At 45.2% G+C, this 19,898-nt stretch overlaps 2 protein-coding genes across 2 annotated transcripts; both read right to left on the bottom strand.

The window, feature by feature from the left end:
- Positions 1 to 16,792: 16,792 nt before the first annotated feature.
- On the bottom strand, positions 16,793 to 17,185 carry LOC142710272 (histone H2A type 1). The gene has a single exon (XM_075848539.1). It carries the CDS (start codon positions 17,183 to 17,185, stop codon positions 16,793 to 16,795), a length of 393 nt encoding a protein of 130 aa, XP_075704654.1.
- A 1,609-nt stretch (positions 17,186 to 18,794) lies between these two features.
- On the bottom strand, positions 18,795 to 19,175 carry LOC142710274 (histone H2B 1.1). The gene has a single exon (XM_075848541.1). It carries the CDS (start codon positions 19,173 to 19,175, stop codon positions 18,795 to 18,797), a length of 381 nt encoding a protein of 126 aa, XP_075704656.1.
- Positions 19,176 to 19,898: the final 723 nt, after the last annotated feature.

Below are 19,898 nucleotides of genomic sequence, written 5' to 3'. Positions count from 1 at the left end.
GAATCGGGACGCAATTCTGGTAATATGAAGTAACAGGGACGTAATGCCGATAATATGAAGGAACAGGGACATAATGTCTGTAATATGAGAGAACAGGGACATAAAGCCGGTAATATGAAGGAACAGGGACATTATGCCTGTAAGATGAGGGAACAGGGACATATTACCGGCATTATGTCCCTGTGCCCTCCTACACGGGACATAATGCCTGTAATATGAAGGAACAGGGACATGAAGCCTGTAATATGAAGGATCAGGGACATAACGCCTGTAATATGAGGGGGCAGGGACATTATGCCGGTAATATGAAGGAACAGGGACATAATGCCGGTAAGATGAGGGAACAGGGACATAATGCCGGTAATATGAAGGAACAGGGACATAATGCCGGTAAAATGAAGGAACAGGGACATAATGCCTGTAATATGAAGGAACAGGGACATAATGCCGGTAAGATGAGGGAACAGAGACACAAAAAAAGCCTGTAATATGAAGGAACAGGGACGTAATGCCTGTGATATGAAGGAACAGGGACATAATTCCTGTAATATGAAAGTACAAGGACATAATGTGGGTAAGATGAAGGAACAGGGACAAAATGCCGGTAAGATGAGGGAACAGGGACAAAATGCCGGTAAGATGAGGGAACAGGGACGTAATGCAGATAATATGAAGGAGCAGGGACATAATGCCGATAATATGAAGGAATAGGGACGTAATGCCGGTAATATGAAGGAACAGGGACGTAATTCCGGTAATATGAAGGAACAGGCACATAATGCCGGTTCAAATGAGGGAACAGGGACATAATGCCGGTAAGATGAGGGAACAGGGACATAATGCCAGTTATAGAAGGAACAGGGACATAATGCCGATAATATGAAAGAACAAGGACATAATGCTTATTATATGAAGGAACAGGGACAAAATGCCTGTAATATGAAGGAACAGGGAAATAATGCCTGTAATATGAAGGAACAGGGACGTATTGCCGGTAATATGAAGGAACAGGGACATAATGCCGGTAATATGAAGGAATAGGGACGTAATTCCGGTAATATGGAGGGACAGGAACGTAATGGCGGTAAGATGAAAGAACAGGGACATAATGCCGGTAAGATGAGGGAACAGGGACAAAATGCCGGTAAGATGAGGGAACAGGGACGTAATGCCGGTAGTATGAAGGAACAGGGACGTAATGCCGGTAATATGAAGGAACAGGGACGTAATGCCGGTAAGATAAGGGAACAGGGACATAATGCCGTTAATATGAAGGAACAGGGACGTAATGCCGGTTCAAATGAGGGTACAGGGACATAATGCCGGTAAGATGAGGGAACAGGGACATAATGCCGGTACGATGAAGGAACAGGGACCTAATGCCTGTAATATGAAGGAACAAGGACATAATGCCTGTAAGATGAGGGAACAGGGACGTATTGTCGGTAATATGAAGGAACAGGGAAATAATGCCGGTAATATGAAGGAACAGGGACATAATGCCTGTAATATGAAGGAACAGGGACGTATTGCCGGTAATATGATTGAACAGGGACGTAATGCCGGTAATATGAAGGAATAGGGACGTAATGCCAAAAAGATGAGGGAACAGGGACGTATTGTCGGTAATATGAAGGAACAGGGAAATAATGCCGGTAATATGAAGGAACAGGGACATAATGCCTGTAATATGAAGGAACAGGGACGTATTGTCGGTAATATGAAGGAATAGTGACAACATATTCCTGTAATATGAAGGAACAGGACATAATGCTGGTAAGATGAAGGAACAGGGACATAATGCCGGTAATATGAAGGAATAGGGACGCAATTCTGGTAATATGAAGGAACAGGGACGTAATGCTGGTAATATGAAGAAACAGGGACGTAATGCCGATAATATGAAGGAGCAGGGACGTAATGCCGGTAATATGAGGGAACAGGGACATATTACCGGCATTATGTCTCTGTACCCTCCTACATTGGACATAATGGCAGTAATATGAAGGAACAGGAAAATAATGGCGGTAATGCGAGTGGGCAGGGACATTATGCCGGTAATATGAAGGAACAGGGACATAATGCCGATAATATGAAGGAACAGGGAAATAATGCCGATAATATGAAGTAACAGGGACATAATACCTGTAATATGAAGGAACAGGTAAATAATGCCTGTAATATGAAGGAACAGGGACATAATGCCTGTAATATGAAGGAACAGGGATATAATGCCGGTAAGATGAGGGAACAGGCACACAAAAAGCCTGTAATATGAAGGAACAGGGACGTAATGCCTGTTATATGAAGGAACAGGGACATAATGCCTGTAATATGAAGGCACAGGGACATAATGCCGGTAAGATAAGGGAATAGGGACATAATGCCGGTAATATGAAAGTACAAGGACATAATGTGGGTAAGATGAAGGAACAGGGACAAAATGCCGGTAAGATGAGGGAACAGGGACATAATGCCGGTAAGATGAGGGAACAGGGACGTAATGCAGATAATATGAAGGAGCAGGGACATAATGCCGATAATATGAAGGAACAGGGACGTAATGCCGATAATATGAAGGAACAGGGACGTAATGCCGATAATATGAAGGAACAGGGACATAATGCCGATAATATGAAGGAACGGGGACGTAATGCCGATAATATGAAGGAACAGGGACGTAATGCCGATAATATGAAGGAACAGGCACATAATGCCGGTTCAAATGAGGGAACAGGGACATAATGCCGGTAAGATGAGGGAACAGGGACATAATGCCGGTAATATGAAAGAACAAGGACATAATGCCTGTAATATAAAGGAACAGGGACAAAATGCCTGTAATATGAAGGAACAGGACATAATGCTGGTAATATGAAGGAACAGGGACATAATGCCAGTAATATGAAGGAATAGGGACGCAATGCTGGTAATATGAAGGAACAGGGACGTAATGCTGGTAATATGAAGAAACAGGGACTTAATGCCGATAATATGAAGGAGCAGGGACGTAATGCCTGTAATATGAGGGAACAGGGACATAATACCTGTAATATGAAGGAACAGGGACATAAAGCCGGTAATATGAAGGATCAGGGACATAATGCCTGTAAGATGAGCGAACAGGGACAAATTACCGGCATTATGTCCCTGTGCCCTCCTACACGGGACATAATGGCAGTAATATGAGGGGACAGGGACATTATGCTGTTAATATGAAGGAACAGGGACATGAAGCCTGTAATATGAAGGATCAGGGACATAATGCCTGTACTATGAGGGGACAGGGACATTATGCCGGTAATATGAAGGAACAGGGACATAATGCCGATAATATGAAGGAACAGGGAAATAATGCCTGTAATATGAAGGAACAGGTAAATAATGCCTGTAATATGAAGGAACAGGGACATAATGCCTGTAATATGAAGGAACAGGGACATAATGGCGGTAAGATGAGGGAACAGGGACACAAATAGCCTGTAATATGAAGAAACAGGGACGTAATGCCTGTTATATGAAGGAACAGGGACATAATGCCTGTAATATGAAGGCACAGGGACATAATGCCGGTAAGATGAGGGAATAGGGACATAATGCCGGTAATATGAAAGTACAAGGACATAATGTGGGTAAGATGAAGGAACAGGGACAAAATGCCGGTAAGATAAGGGATCAGGGACCTAATGTCGGTAAGATGAGGGAACAGGGACAAAATGCCGGTAAGATGAGGGAACAGGGACGTAATGCCGATAATATGAAGGAACAGGGACATAATGCCGATAATATGAAGGAACAGGGACGTAATGCCTGTAATATGAAGGAACAAGGACATAATGCCGGTAAGATGAGGGAACAGGGACACAAAAAGCCTGTAATATGAAGGAACAGGGACGTAATGCCTGTTATATGAAGGAACAGGGACATAATGCCTGTAATATGAAGGCACAGGGACATAATGCCGGTAAGATGAGGGAATAGGGACATAATGCCGGTAATATGAAAGTACATGGACATAATGCCAGTAAGATGAGGGAACAGGGACACAAAAAGCCTGTAATATGAAGGAACAGGGACGTAATGCCTGTTATATGAAGGAACAGGGACATAATGCCTGTAATATGAAGGCACAGGGACATAATGCCGGTAAGATGAGGGAATAGGGACATAATGCCGGTAATATGAAAGTACATGGACATAATGTGGGTAAGATGAAGGAACAGGGACAAAATGCCGGTAAGATGAGGGAACAGGGACATAATGCCGATAATATGAAGGAACAGGGACTTAATGCCGATAATATGAAGGAACAGGGACATAATGCCGATAATATGAAGGAACAGGGACGTAATGCCGATAATATGAAGGAACAGGGACTTAATGCAGATAGTATGAAGGAACAGGCACATAATGCCTTTTCAAATGAGGGAACAGGGACATAATGCCGGTAAGATGAGGGAACAGGGACATAATGCCGGTAAGATGAGGGAACAGGACATAATGCTGGTAATATGAAGGAACAGGGACATAATGCCTGTAATATGAAGGAACAGGACATAATGCTGGTAATATGAAGGAACAGGGACATAATGCCGGTAATATGAAGAAACAGGGACGTAATGCCGATAATATGAAGGAGCAGGGACGTAATGCCGGTAATATGAGGGAACAGGGACATATTACCGGCATTATGTCCCTGACCCTCCTACAGTGGACATAATGGCAGTAATATGAAGGAACAGGGAAATAATGCCGGTAATATGAAGGAACAGGGACATAATGCCGGTAATATGAAGGAACAGGGACATAATGCCGGTAATATTAAGGAACAGGGACGTAATGCTGGTAATATGAAGAAACAGGGACGTAACGCCGATAATATGAAGGAGCAGGGACGTAATGCCGGTAATATGAGGGAACAGGGACATAATGTCTGTAATATGAGAGAACAGGGACATAAAGCCGGTAATATGAAGGAATAGGGACGTAATTCCGGTAATATGGAGGAACAGGAACGCAATGCCGGTAAGATGAAGGAACAGGGACATAATGCCGGTAAGATGAGGGAACAGGGACATAGTGCCGGTTATATGAAGGAACAGGGACATAATGCCTGTAATATGAAGGAACAAAGACATTATGCCGGTAATATGAAAGAACAAGGACATAATGCCTTTAATATGAAGGAACAGGGACAAAATGCCTGTAATATGAAGGAACAGGGACATAATGCTGGTAATATGAAGGAACAGGGACATAATGCCGGTAATATGAAGGAATAGGGACGCAATTTCGGTAATATTAAGGAACAGGGACGTAATGCTGGTAATATGAAGAAACAGGGACGTAATGCCGATAATATGAAGGAGCAGGGACGTAATGCCGGTAATATGAGGGAACAGGGACATAATGTCTGTAATATGAGAGAACAGGGACATAAAGCCGGTAATATGAAGGAATAGGGACGTAATTTCGGTAATATGGAGGAACAGGAACGCAATGCCGGTAAGATGAAGGAACAGGGACATAATGCCGGTAAGATGAGGGAACAGGGACATAGTGCCGGTAAGATGAGGGAACAGGGACTTAATGCCGGTTATATGAAGGAACAGGGACATAATGCCTGTAATATGAAGGAACAAAGACATTATGCCGGTAATATGAAGGAACAGGGACATAATGCCGGTAATATGAAGGAATAGGGACACAATTTCGGTAATATTAAGGAACAGGGACATAATGCTGGTAATATGAAGAAACAGGGACGTAATGCCGATAATATGAAGGAACAGGGACATAATGCCGATAATATGAAGGAACGGGGACGTAATGCCGATAATATGAAGGAACAGGGACGTAATGCCGATAATATGAAGGAACAGGCACATAATGCCGGTTCAAATGAGGGAACAGGGACATAATGCCGGTAAGATGAGGGAACAGGGACATAATGCCGATAATATGAAGGAACAGGGACTTAATGCCGATAATATGAAGGAACAGGGACATAATGCCGATAATATGAAGGAACAGGGACGTAATGCCGATAATATGAAGGAACAGGGACGTAATGCCAATAGTATGAAGGAACAGGCACATAATGCCGGTTCAAATGAGGGAACAGGGACATAATGCCGGTAAGATGAGGGAACAGGGACATAATGCCGATAATATGAAGGAGCAGGGACGTAATGCCGGTAATATGAGGGAACAGGGACATAATGTCTGTAATATGAGAGAACAGGGACATAAAGCCGGTAATATGAAGGATCAGGGACATAATGCCTGTAAGATGAGCGAACAGGGACAAATTACCGGCATTATGTCCCTGTGCCCTCCTACACGGGACATAATGGCAGTAATATGAGGGGACAGGGACATTATGCTGTTAATATGAAGGAACAGGGACATGAAGCCTGTAATATGAAGGATCAGGGACATAATGCCTGTACTATGAGGGGACAGGGACATTATGCCGGTAATATGAAGGAACAGGGACATAATGCCGATAATATGAAGGAACAGGGAAATAATGCCTGTAATATGAAGGAACAGGTAAATAATGCCTGTAATATGAAGGAACAGGGACATAATGCCTGTAATATGAAGGAACAGGGACATAATGGCGGTAAGATGAGGGAACAGGGACACAAATAGCCTGTAATATGAAGAAACAGGGACGTAATGCCTGTTATATGAAGGAACAGGGACATAATGCCTGTAATATGAAGGCACAGGGACATAATGCCGGTAAGATGAGGGAATAGGGACATAATGCCGGTAATATGAAAGTACAAGGACATAATGTGGGTAAGATGAAGGAACAGGGACAAAATGCCGGTAAGATAAGGGATCAGGGACCTAATGTCGGTAAGATGAGGGAACAGGGACAAAATGCCGGTAAGATGAGGGAACAGGGACGTAATGCCGATAATATGAAGGAACAGGGACATAATGTCGATAATATGAAGGAACAGGGACGTAATGCCTGTAATATGAAGGAACAAGGACATAATGCCGGTAAGATGAGGGAACAGGGACACAAAAAGCCTGTAATATGAAGGAACAGGGACGTAATGCCTGTTATATGAAGGAACAGGGACATAATGCCTGTAATATGAAGGCACAGGGACATAATGCCGGTAAGATGAGGGAATAGGGACATAATGCCGGTAATATGAAAGTACATGGACATAATGCCAGTAAGATGAGGGAACAGGGACACAAAAAGCCTGTAATATGAAGGAACAGGGACGTAATGCCTGTTATATGAAGGAACAGGGACATAATGCCTGTAATATGAAGGCACAGGGACATAATGCCGGTAAGATGAGGGAATAGGGACATAATGCCGGTAATATGAAAGTACATGGACATAATGTGGGTAAGATGAAGGAACAGGGACAAAATGCCGGTAAGATGAGGGAACAGGGACATAATGCCGATAATATGAAGGAACAGGGACTTAATGCCGATAATATGAAGGAACAGGGACATAATGCCGATAATATGAAGGAACAGGGACGTAATGCCGATAATATGAAGGAACAGGGACTTAATGCAGATAGTATGAAGGAACAGGCACATAATGCCTTTTCAAATGAGGGAACAGGGACATAATGCCGGTAAGATGAGGGAACAGGGACATAATGCCGGTAAGATGAGGGAACAGGACATAATGCTGGTAATATGAAGGAACAGGGACATAATGCCTGTAATATGAAGGAACAGGACATAATGCTGGTAATATGAAGGAACAGGGACATAATGCCGGTAATATGAAGAAACAGGGACGTAATGCCGATAATATGAAGGAGCAGGGACGTAATGCCGGTAATATGAGGGAACAGGGACATATTACCGGCATTATGTCCCTGACCCTCCTACAGTGGACATAATGGCAGTAATATGAAGGAACAGGGAAATAATGCCGGTAATATGAAGGAACAGGGACATAATGCCGGTAATATGAAGGAACAGGGACGTAATGCTGGTAATATGAAGAAACAGGGACGTAACGCCGATAATATGAAGGAGCAGGGACGTAATGCCGGTAATATGAGGGAACAGGGACATAATGTCTGTAATATGAGAGAACAGGGACATAAAGCCGGTAATATGAAGGAATAGGGACGTAATTCCGGTAATATGGAGGAACAGGAACGCAATGCCGGTAAGATGAAGGAACAGGGACATAATGCCGGTAAGATGAGGGAACAGGGACATAGTGCCGGTTATATGAAGGAACAGGGACATAATGCCTGTAATATGAAGGAACAAAGACATTATGCCGGTAATATGAAAGAACAAGGACATAATGCCTTTAATATGAAGGAACAGGGACAAAATGCCTGTAATATGAAGGAACAGGGACATAATGCTGGTAATATGAAGGAACAGGGACATAATGCCGGTAATATGAAGGAATAGGGACGCAATTTCGGTAATATTAAGGAACAGGGACGTAATGCTGGTAATATGAAGAAACAGGGACGTAATGCCGATAATATGAAGGAGCAGGGACGTAATGCCGGTAATATGAGGGAACAGGGACATAATGTCTGTAATATGAGAGAACAGGGACATAAAGCCGGTAATATGAAGGAATAGGGACGTAATTTCGGTAATATGGAGGAACAGGAACGCAATGCCGGTAAGATGAAGGAACAGGGACATAATGCCGGTAAGATGAGGGAACAGGGACATAGTGCCGGTAAGATGAGGGAACAGGGACTTAATGCCGGTTATATGAAGGAACAGGGACATAATGCCTGTAATATGAAGGAACAAAGACATTATGCCGGTAATATGAAGGAACAGGGACATAATGCCGGTAATATGAAGGAATAGGGACACAATTTCGGTAATATTAAGGAACAGGGACATAATGCTGGTAATATGAAGAAACAGGGACGTAATGCCGATAATATGAAGGAGCAGGGACGTAATGCCGGTAATATGAGGGAACAGGGACATAATGTCTGTAATATGAGAGAACAGGGACATAAAGCCGGTAATATGAAGGAACAGAGACATAATGCCTGTAAGATGAGGGAACAGGGACATAATGTCTGTAATATGAGAGAACAGGGACATAAAGCCGGTAATATGAAGGAACAGAGACATAATGCCTGTTATATGAAGGAACAGGGACATAATGCCTGTAATATGAAGGCACAGGGACATAATGCCGGTAAGATGAGGGAATAGGGACATAATGCCGGTAATATGAAAGTACAAGGACATAATGTGGGTAAGATGAAGGAACAGGGACAAAATGCCGGTAAGATAAGGGATCAGGGACCTAATGTCGGTAAGATGAGGGAACAGGGACAAAATGCCGGTAAGATGAGGGAACAGGGACGTAATGCCGATAATATGAAGGAACAGGGACATAATGCCGATAATATGAAGGAACAGGGACGTAATGCCTGTAATATGAAGGAACAAGGACATAATGCCGGTAAGATGAGGGAACAGGGACACAAAAAGCCTGTAATATGAAGGAACAGGGACGTAATGCCTGTTATATGAAGGAACAGGGACATAATGCCTGTAATATGAAGGCACAGGGACATAATGCCGGTAAGATGAGGGAATAGGGACATAATGCCGGTAATATGAAAGTACATGGACATAATGCCGGTAAGATGAGGGAACAGGGACACAAAAAGCCTGTAATATGAAGGAACAGGGACGTAATGCCTGTTATATGAAGGAACAGGGACATAATGCCTGTAATATGAAGGCACAGGGACATAATGCCGGTAAGATGAGGGAATAGGGACATAATGCCGGTAATATGAAAGTACATGGACATAATGTGGGTAAGATGAAGGAACAGGGACAAAATGCCGGTAAGATGAGGGAACAGGGACATAATGCCGATAATATGAAGGAACAGGGACTTAATGCCGATAATATGAAGGAACAGGGACATAATGCCGATAATATGAAGGAACAGGGACGTAATGCCGATAATATGAAGGAACAGGGACTTAATGCAGATAGTATGAAGGAACAGGCACATAATGCCTTTTCAAATGAGGGAACAGGGACATAATGCCCGTAAGATGAGGGAACAGGGACATAATGCCGGTAAGATGAGGGAACAGGACATAATGCTGGTAATATGAAGGAACAGGGACATAATGCCTGTAATATGAAGGAACAGGACATAATGCTGGTAATATGAAGGAACAGGGACATAATGCCGGTAATATGAAGAAACAGGGACGTAATGCCGATAATATGAAGGAGCAGGGACGTAATGCCGGTAATATGAGGGAACAGGGACATATTACCGGCATTATGTCCCTGACCCTCCTACAGTGGACATAATGGCAGTAATATGAAGGAACAGGGAAATAATGCCGGTAATATGAAGGAACAGGGACATAATGCCGGTAATATGAAGGAACAGGGACATAATGCCGGTAATATTAAGGAACAGGGACGTAATGCTGGTAATATGAAGAAACAGGGATGTAACGCCGATAATATGAAGGAGCAGGGACGTAATGCCGGTAATATGAGGGAACAGGGACATAATGTCTGTAATATGAGAGAACAGGGACATAAAGCCGGTAATATGAAGGAATAGGGACGTAATTCCGGTAATATGGAGGAACAGGAACGCAATGCCGGTAAGATGAAGGAACAGGGACATAATGCCGGTAAGATGAGGGAACAGGGACATAGTGCCGGTTATATGAAGGAACAGGGACATAATGCCTGTAATATGAAGGAACAAAGACATTATGCCGGTAATATGAAAGAACAAGGACATAATGCCTTTAATATGAAGGAACAGGGACAAAATGCCTGTAATATGAAGGAACAGGGACATAATGCTGGTAATATGAAGGAACAGGGACATAATGCCGGTAATATGAAGGAATAGGGACGCAATTTCGGTAATATTAAGGAACAGGGACGTAATGCTGGTAATATGAAGAAACAGGGACGTAATCCCGATAATATGAAGGAGCAGGGACGTAATGCCGGTAATATGAGGGAACAGGGACATAATGTCTGTAATATGAGAGAACAGGGACATAAAGCCGGTAATATGAAGGAATAGGGACGTAATTTCGGTAATATGGAGGAACAGGAACGCAATGCCGGTAAGATGAAGGAACAGGGACATAATGCCGGTAAGATGAGGGAACAGGGACATAGTGCCGGTAAGATGAGGGAACAGGGACTTAATGCCGGTTATATGAAGGAACAGGGACATAATGCCTGTAATATGAAGGAACAAAGACATTATGCCGGTAATATGAAGGAACAGGGACATAATGCCGGTAATATGAAGGAATAGGGACACAATTTCGGTAATATTAAGGAACAGGGACATAATGTCTGTAATATGAGAGAACAGGGACATAAAGCCGGTAATATGAAGGAACAGAGACATAATGCCTGTAAGATGAGGGAACAGGGACATATCACCGGCATTATGTCCCTGTGCCCTCCTACATGGGACATAATGCCAGTAATATGAGGGGACAGGGACATTATGCTGGTAATATGAAGGAACAGGGACATGAAGCCTGTAATATGAAGGAACAGGTAAATAATGCCTGTAATTTGAAGGAACAGGGACATAATGCCTGTAATATGAAGGAACAGGGACATAATGCCGGTAAGATGAGGGAACAGGGACACAAAAAGCCTGTAATATGAAGGAACAGGGACGTAATGCCTGTTATATGAAGGAACAGGGACATAATGCCTGTAATATGAAGGCACAGGGACATAATGCCGGTAAGATGAGGGAATAGGGACATAATGCCGGTAATATGAAAGTACATGGACATAATGTGGGTAAGATGAAGGAACAGGGACAAAATGCCGGTAAGATGAGGGAACAGGGACATAATGCCGATAATATGAAGGAACAGGGACTTAATGCCGATAATATGAAGGAACAGGGACATAATGCCGATAATATGAAGGAACAGGGACGTAATGCCGATAATATGAAGGAACAGGGACGTAATGCCAATAGTATGAAGGAACAGGCACATAATGCCGGTTCAAATGAGGGAACAGGGACATAATGCCGGTAAGATGAGGGAACAGGGACATAATGCCGATAATATGAAGGAGCAGGGACGTAATGCCGGTAATATGAGGGAACAGGGACATAATGTCTGTAATATGAGAGAACAGGGACATAAAGCCGGTAATATGAAGGAACAGGGACATAATGCCTGTAAGATGAGGGAACAGGGACATATTACCGGCATTATGTCCCTGTGCCCTTCTACACGGGACATAATGCCAGTAATATGAGGGGACAGGGACATTATGCTGGTAATATGAAGGAACAGGGACATGAAGCCTGTAATATGAAGGATCAGGGACATAATGCCTGTAATATGAGGGGGCAGGGACATTATGTCGGTAATATGAAGGAACATGGACATAATGCCGATAATATGAAGGAACAGGGAAATAATGCCTGTAATATGAAGGAACAGGGACATAATGCCGGTAAGATGAGGGAACAGGGACATAAAAAGCCTGTAATATGAAGGAACAGGGACGTAATGCCTGTTAAATGAAGGCACAGGGACATAATGCCGGTAAGATGAGGGAACAGGGACATATTACCGGCATTATGTCCCTGTACCCTCCTACAGTGGACATAATGCCGGTAATATGAAGGAACAGGGACATAATGCCTGTAATATGAAGGAACAGGGACGTAATGCCGGTAATATGAAGGAACAGTGACGTAATGCCGGTAAGATGAAGGAACAGGCACATAATGCCGGTTCAAATGAGGGAACAGGGACATAATGCCGGTAAGATGAGGGAACAGGGATTTAATGCCGGTTATATGAAGGAACAGGGACATAATGCCTGTAATATAAAGGAACAAGGACATTATGCAGGTAATATGAAAGAACAAGGACATAATGCCTGTAATTTGAAGGAACAGGGACAAAATGCCTGTAATATGAAGGAACAGGGACATAATGCTGGTAATATGAAGGAACAGGGACATAATGCCGGTAATATGAAGGAATAGGGACGCAATTTCGGTAATATGAAGTAACAGTGACGTAATGCTGGTAATATGAAGGAACAGGGACGTATTGCCGGTAATATGAAGGAACAGGGACGTAATGCCGGTAATATGAAGGAATAGGGACGTTATTCCGGTAATATAGAGGAACAGGCACATAATGCCGGTTCAAATGAGGGAACAGGGACATAATGCCGGTAAGGTTAGGGAACAGGGACATAATGCCGGTAATATGAGGGAACAGGGACTTAATGCCGGTTATATGAAGGAACAGGGACATAATGCCTGTAATATGAAGGAACAGGGACAAAATGCCTGTAATATGAAGGAACAGGGACATAATGCTGGTAATATGAAGGAACAGGGACATAATGCCGGTAATATGAAGGAATAGGGACGCAATTCTGGTAATATGAAGGAACTGGGACGTAATGCTGGTAATATGAAGGAACAGGGACGCAATGCCGCTAAGATGACGGAACAGGCACATAATGCCGGTTCAGATGAGGGAATATGGACATAATGCCGGTAAGATGAGGGAACAGGGACTTAATGCCGGTTATATGAAGGAACAGGGACATAATGCCTGTAATATGAAGGAACAAGGACATAATGCCGGTAATATGAAGGAATAGGGACGCAATTTCGGTAATATGAAGAAACAGGGACATAATGCCGGTAATATTAAGGAATAGGGACGTAATGCTGGTAATGTGAAGATAAAGGGACGTAATGTCGATAATATGAAGGAGCAGGGACGTAATGTCTGTAAGATGAGGGAACAGGGACATATTACCGGCATTATGTCCCTGTACCCTCCTACAGTGGACATAATGGCAGTAATATGAAGTAACAGGAAAATAATGCCGGTAATATGAAGGAACAGGGACATAATGCCTGTAATATGAAGGAACAGGGAAATAATGCCTGCAATATGAAGGAACAGAGACTTAATGCCTGCAATATGAAGGAACAGGGACGTAATGCCGGTAATATGAAGGAACAGGGACGTAATGCCGGTAAGATGAAGGAACAGGGACGTAATGCCGGTAAGATGAGGGAACAGGGACACAATTCCGGTAAGATGAGGGAACAGGGACATAATGTCTATAATATGAGAGAACAGGGACATAAAGCCGGTAATATGAAGGAACAGGGGCGTAATTCCGGTAATATGGAGGAACAGTGACGTAATGCCGGTAAGATGTGGGAACAAGGACAAAATGCCGGTAAGATGAGGGAACAGGGACATAATGCCAAAAATATGAAGGAACAGGGACGTAATGCCGGTAATATGAAGGAACAGGGACGTAATGCCGGTAAGATGACGGAACAGGCACATAATGCCGGTTCAGATGAGGGAATATGGACATAATGCCGGTAAGATGAGGGAACAGGGACTTAATGCCGGTTATATGAAGGAACAGGGACATAATGCCTGTAATATGAAGGAACAAGGACATAATGCCGGTAATATGAAGGAATAGGGAAGCAATTTCGGTAATATGAAGAAACAGGGACGTAATGCTGGTAATATGAAGAAACAAACAGGGACATAATGCCGGTAATATGAAGGAACAGTGACGTAATGCCGGTAAGATAAGGGAACAGGGACATCATGCCGGTAATATGAAGGAACAGGGTAGTAATGCCGGTAATATGAAAGTACAAGTAGAAGCGGGAAAAGAGCGGTCGGTATTGTAAAATGAGCTTGCAATTCAAAATCTGAGTTAAGCCAATCAACGGGAGGGGGAGGGATTGGTAATGTAAATTAGCTGAGAGAAACGCCCCGAAAGTAACATGTATTACAGTTCTCTCTCTGGTCCACCCAAGGTCTATATAAAGACGCACTCCGCGGTTCTCGGTACAATATTTCTCTTTAGCTCCAGCTTACAGGATGTCTGGTCGCGGTAAAGGAGGAAAAGGACTCGGAAAGGGCGGTGCTAAGCGGCATAGGAAGGTGCTCCGTGATAACATCCAGGGCATCACCAAGCCTGCCATCCGCCGTCTAGCTCGCAGGGGAGGCGTCAAACGCATCTCCGGTCTCATCTATGAAGAGACTCGCGGCGTCCTGAAGGTTTTCCTGGAGAACGTCATCCGTGACGCCGTCACCTACACCGAGCACGCTAAGAGGAAGACCGTCACCGCTATGGACGTGGTGTACGCGCTCAAACGCCAGGGCCGCACTCTCTACGGTTTCGGAGGTTAATTCCGCTCCTGCTCTGCTCCATCTTACACAACACAAAGGCTCTTCTCAGAGCCGCCACATCCTCTATAGATCAGCTATGATGTCTGCTGGTGACCGCTCGTGTATCTGAGCAGTGACCTACTTCTATATACACGGGGGTAGGGGCATCGGTATCACGTCCGTCTTCCAGTGAGGAGCCGGATATGTGGACCGCAGTGGCGTCCTAGAAGCAGCTGACTGAATTGGGTCTTAGACCAGGGAATGTTAATCTGAAGGGAAAGAGTACCTTAGTGCTATACTTGCTGGCGAGTGATCCTCCGGCAGGAATACACCTCTTCGTAGCGGCGCTGCCGGACGCCGTTTGTGCCGATGCCTGCACGTACAGGAGTGGCAGAAACACCGCTGAATATCCGCTCAGTTGCTCATAGCGCTGTATAAGCGCACGAGCAGCGGATCAAACAGCTGACTTGCTGTGTTGCTTCTTCGGCGTCCAGCTTGCTGCTGGGCAACGTGCTTTCCGCAATCCTTGGAGAGAGGGACAGTGTTTTCTTAGCTGCTGTCACTGCTACTAATGTTACCAGATTCTCACAACAAACAATAAATCTGTTACTGGGACCAACTTTGACACAAGTATCGGCTCGGCCCGTATCTCATTCTGCCGGACGGCTGGGATTAATAAGGCTGCTGGCAATAAATCTGTTAACCTCTAGTACTAATAATGAATCTGTCTGCTGTCCCTATATAGGACTCACTTTATTACAGTAACGCGTGCAGTTTCTTGCAGAGCAACATTTAGTGAGACGCATTCAATGAATGAAAAAGTACAAAACTGATGCAGCTGATACGGCATTTTACAAGAGCAAAACCCAATGTTGGAGGGGCCGTGTTTTCCAAGCTGCTCTCATTGCTACAAATGTTACGAGATTTTCAAAACAAACTACCAATTTGCAGCACCAAGTTCCACATAAGTATGGACTTGCATTGTCTTGTATGTCACTTTGCCAGACTGCTGGTATAATCGCGCTGCTGGCAATACAATGACAGGAAACAGAATGCACCTATTTCTACTTCGTACTAACACTGTGCGTTGTCTATACTTAGGACTCACCTCATCACACTAACGCATGAAGTTGCTGCAGAGTAACATTTAGTGAGACGCATTCGAAGAATCCAGAGAGACTGGAAGATATAATTTAAGATATTATGTAGTCGGGGACGGGTTGTAGATCGTGAACATTAATCACTGGAGTAGTTGTACTATTAATGTGTCCTGTACAGTATAGTTAGTGCACCAATGAGGACAGCGCCATCATCTGCACGAGACAGTAGTGAATGTATAGGTCATGAGTAACGCAGAAGTTCTACACCCACCCACCCTACGGCTTCCTCTTCAATGTGAAACCCCGCGGTATATGAATTGATATGGCTAGATCTCTGTACAAGCAGAGCCACTTATCTGGCGCAGAACGTTTACATATCGGAGATCAGCGGTGAGAGCTCTGTTCTAAGGACCATGTGGGCGGCTCTTAAAAGAACCTTTGTGGTTAAATTTGGATAAGCGGCGCTCACTTGCTCTTGGCGCTTTTGCTGCTCTCGGTCTTCTTGGGCAGCAGAACGGCCTGGATGTTGGGCAGGACGCCTCCCTGAGCGATGGTCACACCACCCAGCAGCTTGTTGAGCTCCTCGTCATTGCGCACGGCCAGCTGCAGGTGACGGGGAATGATTCGGGTCTTCTTGTTGTCCCGGGCGGCATTTCCTGCCAGTTCCAGGATCTCAGCGGTCAGATATTCCAGCACAGCGGCCAGGTAGACCGGAGCGCCGGCGCCGACCCTCTCAGCGTAGTTACCCTTGCGGAGAAGTCTGTGCACACGACCGACAGGGAACTGCAGTCCTGCCCGGGATGAGCGGGTCTTGGCTTTAGCCCGCACTTTGCCTCCTTGCTTTCCTCTTCCAGACATGTCTATTATCTGATCAGATCTAACGGCTGCGCTCCCACCGTCACTTCTTATACCCGGATGGAGCAGAGAGCTTCTTCTCTGATTGGCCGCATCTAAAACTGATAGTCAACGACAGACGCTGTAGCCAATGAGGAAGTAGAATATTTCTATAGACTCGCAGATAACACCACGCCTCCTCCTCTGTCTCTACCAACAGGAACATCTCCCGCCTGAACTCGAATGGAGCAGGAATAAAGCAGCAGCGGCGGATTCTTCTCATTAGGCGCCAAGTAATGTGCCCCGTCCCTGCAGGAAGGACCCAAAGGCTCTTCTAAGAGCCCCCCACCAAGTCTACAACAGAGCTGCCGCCTCCATCTTGTGCTTATTCGTGCGCATGTCTTTATTCCCGCTGGTCTCCCATGTCTGGAAGAGTCGTTCAGTCCGTGCAGCCGCTCCCTCGTGCTGCAGGATATGGGGGGACATTCCCGGGTGTGATAGCGCAGAGCTGCTGCTGCTGCATTAGGGGCTTATCTGCGGGCTGCACGGGCTGATTCTTCTCCATCCAACCATACCGTGAAACGCACAATTCCAACGTACCAATCTCCAGTATAAAGGGGGTGACGTACAAACATGTAACACGTCTTTATTACATCCGTATCGTTCCCGAATTACCGGCATTATGTCCCTGTCCTCTCATGTGACCGGCATTATGTCCTATGTAGGAGGGTACAGGGACACAATGCCGGTAACATGTCCCTGTTCTCTCATCTTCCAGACATTATGTCCTTGTTCCTTCCTATTACCGGCATTACGTCCCTGCTCCTACTTATTACCGCATTATGTCCCTATTCTATTGCAGCGTGTAGAAGAAACCAGAGACTGCTCCAATAACCAGGCATAGACACCAGAGTCTGCTCCTCCTGCATTACAATACCCGGTACAGAGGAGACACCAGAGTCTGCTCCACCTGTATTACAATACCCGGCACAGAGGATACACCAGAGTCTGCTCCGCCTGTATTACAATACCCGGCTCAGAGGAGACACCAGAGTCTGCTCCACTTGTATTACAATACCCGGCTGAGAGGAGACACCAGAGTCTGCTCCACTTGTATTACAATACCCGGCACAGAGGAGACACCAGAGTCTGCTCCACTTGTATTACAATACCCGGCACAGAGGATACACCAGAGTCTGCTCCGCCTGTATTACAATAACCACCCTTTATCCAGTCCTCGCCAGTGTGATTGCTTGTTCTCTATCGTCGACAAGCAGTTTCCCTGGCATCGATTATAAATCTGACTACTACCCTCATCATTGTTATTTACAGATGTCCCATGCTTCCTTCCGTCTCCTAATGTACAATGTTCCGTTTCTTCTGGACAGTGTGATATTATGACGGGTCATCTGCCCGCAGGATCAGTGTCCCGGCTTCCTCACACGCGGCATTGTCCCTCCCTGTCCGGCAGCCACATAATGTATGAAGCAGCATCTGCACCGACACGAGAGCGGCCGCCCATAGAACAGGGAGACTAGCGGGAGGCCAGACAATAGCAGGCACAGCTCTGTTGTAGACAAGGTGGGTGGCTCTTAGAAGAGCCTTTGTGTTCTTACTGCAGGGACGGGGCACATTACTTGGCGCTGGTGTACTTGGTGACGGCCTTGGTGCCCTCGGACACGGCGTGCTTGGCCAGCTCTCCAGGCAGCAGCAGGCGCACGGCAGTCTGGATCTCCCGGGAGGTGATGGTGGAGCGCTTGTTGTAGTGAGCCAGGCGGGAGGCTTCCCCTGCGATGCGCTCGAAGATGTCATTGACGAAGGAGTTCATGATGCCCATAGCCTTGGACGAGATGCCGGTGTCAGGGTGAACCTGCTTGAGCACCTTGTACACGTAAATGGCGTAGCTCTCCTTCCTGCTCTTTCTCCGCTTCTTGCCGTCCTTCTTCTGTGTCTTGGTCACGGCTTTCTTGGAGCCCTTCTTGGGCGCCGGGGCAGACTTGGCGGGCTCAGGCATGATAACACACTGCGATCTGCTCACAACTGAAATAATGGAATGCTTTACCCTCCCACCGCTGCTGTATTTATACACGGGCTATGCAAATGAGCAACGCTGCCTGACCGCTGTTCTACTGGAAGAGCAAGTCATGTGACCTATGGAATCGTCATAAGCCACTCCCAGTGCCAGCTAATTGGTGGTTTCCACGAGTCTGTTCTCTGTTGGTGGATTTAAATCTATCCGATCACAGGAGCTGGTGAGCGGTGCAGTAGTTAACTACTGCCTCGGGTAGATGATGGCGCTGTCCTCATTGGTGCACTAACTATACTGTACAGAACACATTAATAGTACAACTACTCCAGTGATTCGTGTTCATGATCTACAACTCGCCCCCGACTACATAGTGTCTTAAATTCTATCTTCCAGTCTCAAGAGCTTTGTCACAATTCGGTCCCCCTGAAGTATAACCACCATCATCATCCCAGGTGTTTAGGCTAAGATTCTATCCCCGCGTCATTTACCGATAATAGCAGTTCCTAAACTACAAAGGAGAAGTCCTACGAGGGGTCTGCGGCAATGCTTTATATACACAGGAGACGCTATTAGGGTAACAAACCCTTCCTCTCAATGACTCTTATTGCTTCTAATTCTGCCCTGGTGTACACCACCAACTAAATGTGAACAAATGAAAAAGGGAGGGGAAGAGAAGGGCGAGAAGCACACGGATCAAAGGATCTCTTG

The sequence above is a fragment of the Rhinoderma darwinii genome, unplaced genomic scaffold (genome assembly GCF_050947455.1).
Source record: "Rhinoderma darwinii isolate aRhiDar2 unplaced genomic scaffold, aRhiDar2.hap1 Scaffold_423, whole genome shotgun sequence".
Classification (NCBI taxonomy): domain Eukaryota; kingdom Metazoa; phylum Chordata; class Amphibia; order Anura; family Rhinodermatidae; genus Rhinoderma; species Rhinoderma darwinii.
This window is presented reverse-complemented; position numbering and strand designations above follow the sequence as displayed.